The sequence below is a fragment of the Macrobrachium nipponense genome, chromosome 11, assembly GCF_015104395.2.
Source record: "Macrobrachium nipponense isolate FS-2020 chromosome 11, ASM1510439v2, whole genome shotgun sequence".
In the NCBI taxonomy this organism is placed as follows: domain Eukaryota; kingdom Metazoa; phylum Arthropoda; class Malacostraca; order Decapoda; family Palaemonidae; genus Macrobrachium; species Macrobrachium nipponense.
Window position 1 is genome coordinate 58,520,788 of NC_061087.1, and position 7,500 is coordinate 58,528,287.

General features: G+C 36.0%; 1 protein-coding gene across 5 annotated transcripts in view; it reads left to right on the top strand.

Annotated features, from left to right (window-relative positions):
- Window positions 1-7,500, top strand: part of LOC135206155 (probable cytochrome P450 49a1) — a 112,859-nt gene that overhangs the window by 66,183 nt on the left and 39,176 nt on the right. For all 5 annotated transcript variants that reach the window (XM_064237448.1, XM_064237456.1, XM_064237438.1 and 2 more), the window contains one exon: window positions 4,696-4,812. In XM_064237448.1, coding sequence (XP_064093518.1) covers window positions 4,696-4,812 — 117 coding nt within the window. The remainder of the gene's footprint in view (window positions 1-4,695; window positions 4,813-7,500) is intronic.

Below are 7,500 nucleotides of genomic sequence, written 5' to 3' on the forward strand. Positions count from 1 at the left end.
AGATACAATGCTGGAGTTGTTCTGCTATTCGTGGGTGTAGGGCCTTGAAGTTTTTGAGCCAGTATCCATGGACTTCATCGGGACCTGGGGCTTTCCAGTTTGGCATTTTCTTAGTTGGTGTCTGACTGTGTCTGTCGTGATCTCTGTGAATCTTTGTTTTATTCTCCCTGTTTCTTCTTCCTTGACTTCCTGGAGCCATGTTGCATGTTTGTTGTGTGATACCGGATTGCTCCATATGTTTTCCCAGAGTCTCTTACTTGGTTCGGCTTCAGGAATTTCTGGGTGGTTGTCTTCCCCTCTTAGTTGGCTGTATAGTCTTTTCTGGTTGGTTGCGAATAGTTTGTTCTGTTGGTATCCCTTATTCCTGTTCATGTACCGTTGGATCTTATGTGCTTTGGCCTTAAGCCTCTGTTTTTACATCTTCTATTGTGTTGTTTAGTCCCCTCTCTTGTACTTTGTATTTCTCGTTGAGTTCCTCCCTTGTTTTCTTGCCTCTTAGCCTTTTTTCTGCCATCTCTTTCAGTTTACTCAAGTCAGATCTCATCACCATGATTTGCTTTTCCAGGCGCCTTTTCCAAGGAGGTTTGCTGTTTTGGTTTCTGTTGGGTTGGTTGTGCTGGTGGTGTTTGGTGTTCGAATCCCCATCAGTTCTGCTACTAGTCTTGCTCCTGCATATGTCAAGTTATTTGTTTCTGTGATACTGGTGGTGTGTATTATGCCCATTATTTCATTGACCTCACTTGTTTTCTCCCTTAATTTCTTGGTGTTGTAGGCTTTCATGGAGGGGATCTTTATTCTCTCTGTATCTGGCTCCATCCATTGTCTAATCTTTTCTACCCATTCCGTCCTCTCTGTTACTTCGTCGGTGTTTCTTCGTGTGTCGTTGTTTGATACCTCATCCTCCCTGTCGTCTTCTGTGGCATCGTCTCTCAGTTCGTCTTCGTGTAACTCGTTGTCGTGTGACATTTCCCTTTCCAGTTCTTCTCTTTCTGTTGGGGAGAGCCAGTTCTTTTTCTTTATGTTCCTTACTTGGTCTGCCAGCCTCTGCTCTGTTTGGGGGGTGTTATTCCTCTCATTCCAGATGTTGACCAATCTTCTTCTATATCCTCTCTCCGTCGGGTTGCTTATGATGTAGCATCTCCATATTTCCTTATTTTCTTCTCTTGTCCATTTCTTCCTTTTTGCCTCTGTAGCTCCAATCTCAGGCTGTTGATTATTGTCGTTGTGGTGATCAGTTGCTGGATGACGACCTCCAAGTACCTGACCGTCTTCCCCTTCAATTGGGTTGAATACCTGGTTGCCGGACGAAGCTCCTCTGTTGCCAGAGGTTCCATTTACGTCGTTGTCGTTTATTCCTTCATTTCCTTATTATTATTATTATTATTATTATTATTATTATTATTATTAGTGAATCATATATTTATTCTGCTTGTAACGTCAAGATCTTTTGCAAATTGAATTTTGCTTTGAATTTTATGTAACTAACATTGTAAGTTTAAAAAAAAATAAAATTCTGTAATCAGACGGTCGACCCTCAGAATTCAGGCATTTAGGGTAACAATCATTGGGGCGGGCTTATTTAATTCCCAGAATGACACTTCCGCATTGAAACATAAGTTGAAATGTTCAGTTCGTGATAAAGACATCACAAGTTGGAAATTTTTTTTCGTGATAAAGACATAAGTTGAAATATTCAATTCGTGATAAAGACATCACAAATTCGTGAAACGACATCACAAGTTGGAATATTCAATTCGTGATAAAGACATCACAAGTTGGAATATTCAATTCGTGATAAAGACATCACAAGTGGAAATATTCAGTTCGTGATGAAGACATGTCGAAATGTTTAATTAGTGATAAAGATATAAGTCGAAATATTCAATTCATGATGAAGACGAAACATCGTGACTCATTCCTGAAGTAGGTTTCGTAATTCCAGGTTCCTATTTCGAGCTGCATTTCGCGGGAATCCGAAAACGTGTCAGAGCAAAGGAAATATAACATTTTTCGTTGAATCAACTTCTGGAACTGACAGCTCTTGTGTTCGTCTACCAGAAACGTGATTTTTTTTTCCTTTTCTGTCTTTTCTTTTTTTCCAGCGCTGGATTCCACGTATTCCAGGCTATATATAGAACTGGGCAAGAAAGGATAAATGGTCGAGGATTCAGGTAAAAATGATAACTGCTCAAATAAAAGTAGAGATAAATGTTTTATCATTTTGCTGAAAGGGTAACAACATCTGCAGTCCAGGTGCCTGTAAGAAGCTACTGCGCCCCTGGTAGGTGGGTGTGTGTGCGCACGTGCGCGCTTGGGATGGGGGCTAGTTGAGGGAGGAACTTGAAAAATACTGGATAAGTTAGGTAATGAAGAATCTGTACAATTTACTCTTACCTTTGGTTAACATAACCTTATCTTCGCTTCGTATCTTGATCTATAACTTAATCAAAGTAACAGCCATCCATTCCTTACCTCACCTTACCTAACATAACCTTTTGTAACTTAATTTGGTCTTACCTCAGTCAGTTAACCTTTCCTGTAATCGGATAAACTTACCAGGTTAGTGAATGGTTCTGGGGAGTTTAAACAACCTGTCCAAATAATTACGTATATTATCCGCAATGCGTGACCTCTGTGGTCGACCGTCTGAGTGGGTACTACAGTTTATTTATTTATTTATTTTTTTTTTTTGTGCTTACAAAATTAGTTACATAAGATTACATGCAAAATAACCATATGATTAAGTAGAAATTGGCAAAGATTTTTACGTCATTCTAGTTTACATCCAAATCCATTAAAACGAAGTTATGACCGAACAAGAAAAAACAAAGAAAACGGGAAAACTAAATGTTTGGATAATCGTCTCTAGATTAAGAAAAAATAGTAAAACTTTGTCCATTATCATGCTATATATCCAGTTGCATTCTCTACTCAGCCGTTCGAGAATCAAGTGTTACCTCTCCAAATCCCGTGGCGAATAGTGACGCCTCGATTTGCGTCATGGCATTCGGGAATTTGAGAGCTCGGTCGGCACATTCGCGGAATTCCGTCCGCCCGATCTGCTTTGATGTGACAGGCTTCACATCACACGGCAGTCGATGGCTCCCGTTACCGCAGGCTTTACAGCCACAGAATTTCTAGGTTTTTTTTTTTTTTTTTTTTTTTTTTTTTTTTTTTTTTTTTTTTTTTTTTTTTTTTGCTTTGTTTATGTGGCCGCCGTCGCTGCTGCTTCTGTTTTTCTCCCTATGTATAAAAGGACGGGGGCTGGTTGATGCATATACATACATCGAGCTACAATGTCCTTTAATATCTAATTCGCTCTACCTCGGAATTAATATATTTTCATATATGCTTAACCGAAGGGGAATTTTTTTACTTATATATATATATATATATTATATATATATATATATATATTATATATATATATATATATATATATAATATATATATATAGAGAGAGATAGAGAGAGAGCGAGAGAGAGAGAGAGAGAAGAGAGAGAGAGAGAGAGAGAGTGAGAGTGATATGCAATGAAATACGTAGCAGTAATATATATATATATATATATATATATATATTATATATATATATATATTATATACGTATTGGGCACGGCCTTGTGGTCCCAATCGTAAGTGAAGGAAATTTAAGAGGAAATAATGGAAAATATAGTGCTTCTAACTTACCTTAGATAACTATAAAGGGGATTTGTTTAGTTTCACTCTAGAAAGGTCGCCATTGAGAACCAGCTAATTAATTTACATTACGTTTATTTACAAAAGAACATGGACTGGCCTGGGATAAGGCAAGTCAACTGGCCCTAAATCAAATCTAATTCAATGCTGGTTTCCAAAATTGATAATAGGTATCTTGCGTTAAGGAAGCGCTTGCGAGGAGACGTAGCACACATGACTCTGCATCTGGAAATTAGTCCCAGATTAGACACAACATAAAATAAGGACTTCTTGCACTATTTTACAGTTAATCACTTTTATCTAACACACTGGGGGAGGAACTCTAGTGTTTAAATGATATATCAATTTGTCACTATTAGGATTCACTGCCTGGTTGTATATACATAAACACACACACACAAATATATTATATATATATATATATATATATATATTTGTGTGTGTGTGTGTGTGTGTATATATGTATATATATATATATATATATATATATATATATATATATATATATATATATATATATATATATACATGTTAGTGTGTGTGCGGCCGCATGTACGTATATAAAGTATATATAATCTCATAGATTATACTGGTCTCTTTTTACTAGATAGGTCTGTAATAATGATAACCACTATGCTCTCTTTAACTTAAGTTCTCAATTTCCTTACATTTTGGATACCACAAAGTCTGAGATCCATTGAATAACCAAATATGAAACAAATTACGTAAGTTGCAAGATTCGAACCGTCATCTGAGTATCAGTTTTGGTGTTCAGGTGGTTAATGTGACCTCACTCTTATACACTGGATACGAGTTCGAATCCTGGTATGGACGGCAGAATTTCTTCATTTGGTTCTTTACATTTATCTTAGGCTTTGTAGCGACAAGCGTATTCAAAAAGTGTTGAGAAATTGAGACGTTAAAAGGGATTTGTGGTGATTACAGTTATATATAATCCAATGCTATCACATTTAAAATACAGAAACTTAATCATTCCAGAAATAATGAGCAGTGGAAAAAATTAAGAAGTCGATTTCAAACACCTATGATGAAAGCAAAAAATGTCACCCATTATTTGGATGAAATGGATCAAGTGACGCTAGATTTCATGGACAGGTAAGCATATTTTGTGGTAATTTTGACTTATATTTCTTAATTCCCCTGCTAGCATTTTTCTTAATCTTGTTGGTACTGATTATAACATATAATGCATTCACTCTGAATAACTCACAAGTGATAGACTGAAAATATTCCAGACTCTGCAGTAGTTAATTCACAAGATATAGAATAAAAACATAATTTACAACTTATTAAAAAAAGAAGGCTAGGTATTAGGACTTCTTCAAAATTGAGAAATGACGAGAGAGATCAACTTTGATGGTTAGAGATAAAAAATGGAGCAGCAAACTCCAAAATAGTTTTGCTCAATGAAGTCGAGTCAATTGTGTGATTTTAACATAGAACAGACTGCTCAACTGAACCAATTAATAAAGTTTCAAACCTGTATAATTTTAGACACACTGAAACCGAAGCATTTAAAATTACAAGCAGAGTAACTAGAAAATTGTTATATTGTTAGCAAGCTAATACCAGGGTAACTTCGGTAGCTGGAGAACATCTTAGGGCGTGACTATATTTGTGAATGAGTATATACTTATGGTTTGGATGCAGAAAAATCCTGACGTGCCGAGAAATGGATGTAAATTTATAGGACCTATGGATTTAGAAAAAATAATATAGTGTCAGCATTGAAGGCCTTGTACTTTCATAACCTGAGGTACATTTCTAAGAACTTGACTGAGTCAAGGTCTTAAAGCTTGGTAAGAAAATTAATCTGTAATAGTACTCAAACTTCAAACCCCAAAAAATTAATTTAAAAAAATTAATTTGGGAGACAATGAATTTCGGTCATTATTGCCGGGGTATTGGATGCAAAGTCCAAAATGAATTAGTTTACCAATGATAACTATAAGTTTGTAACCCAGAAAACAGGAATAACCCATTGCTAATAGAGTTGTGCTCATGCATCATGGTATAAAGTGAGAAATAATTATTATAACTGGTAGTCAGCTTGGTCAAGAATCCAGGCACCGGCTATTTTTACCCTTAATAACATGCAGTCTGGCTGATGAATTTGAGGATTTCAGAACAGGTCTTGTAATCATATAAATAAAATGTGATCTAGTAATACCTCTCAGTTTGAAGTTGTATGCTAGATTGATGATGATGGATCAAAAAATCTTTCTTTTTGATTTAGTCTTTGTATGGGACTTTGACAATACTGAAATCAGCTTACTTCATGAAATTGCTAATGAGCAACGCTAAGAGACTAAATTAAAATGTTCATCACAATATGTGATATATGTATGTATTTAGCTCATGGCAGGAAGTGGCCTGGTGGCTTTATAAAGGAGTGTGATCACATCACTTGTTATAGGATAAAATATAGAATTAATCGCTGTGTTCTTCACCACGTGTTTTCATTTTCAACCGGATGTGATCTGGCAAAGGTTTTGTATACACACTTCTCTCCCTTTCTTATTTTTTCTTTAAGTCTTCAGCTGAAAATCCTTATGAACAGTCAACAGACTATAAAGCCAGGGGTGCTTCAAAGGGAAATCAAACTGCAGAGAGAGAGACAAGTTATAGGCCTTGATTTATCACCTTTTTAGGTGATAAATCAATAAATATGAAGGAATAAAAAGTCAAACTGATACTCCTGAAAGTTAGAAGGCATCAACACGGAGCGGGAATGAATTTGCTACTTGCTTGAATATTTGGAGATCGGAAGATTCCATAACTTCACTAGAAAACTATTCCACATTTTATTTGTAGCCAAGATAAAATTCCTAGCAAACTGGATAATATTAAGCCTACCTAATATTGTGAGCAAAAATATCTAGGTCAGGTAAAGAAGAGAGCAGAGGGTGGTTGTCGTAATACATTGTATGCAAAAACAGAATGAGCTCACTTTACGTTTATGCCACAATTCAACATTAAGAGTTGGCATAATAAACTTGACTAATGACATAACTTTATCCAAGAGTTTGATATGAGTCAGCACCAGAAGACCACGCTAAAGAACAGGATGCCTAACATCCTGAAGCATTTTTTCAAGATACCAAAATTTTCAGAAACAGAGAGAGCAATGTTATGTATATTCTTTTCGAAAGTCAATGTATTATTAGAAGTTACACCAAGATTCTAAAAAGTGTCACTAAGATGTAAAACTGTGCCATTTAAATGTAAATCAGGATATACAGGTAAAAGTGTCATGGATCGGATATCATACTTTGCGTTTAAGAAGGTTTAAGCTTTATGCCCCAGATCCTACGCCACTCGTGAATACATGATTTCTTTTTAAGGATTCTGTAACCACAGGCCTAAGGCATGAAGAAGAAAGTGATATGGTTCACACAGTCAAAGGATTCACTTAAATCTAGACTGACCATTCATGCCTCTACACTCTTATCAATAGCACTCTGCAAGACAATAGATATTGACAAGAGTGCAACACAGTTAACAAGGCTTTTATTATTTTCAAGAAACCTGCAAAGAAGCTCAGAGCGAAGATTCTCAAAACCCATCGATAAAAGAGAGGTAACAGAAATCGGTCTATATTCAGAGGGACATGATGATGGATTTAGCTCCTTACGTAGTGCAGCAACATTTCCCTTGCTCCAAACAGAAGGAAACTTTGCAAGTCCAACTAATCTTTTGAAAATAGTGATTTTAGGAGCAATAAAATCAGCAGTCTTTTAAAAAAAATATATGAGAAAGGTCCCATTTAGGTCTATGCCACCA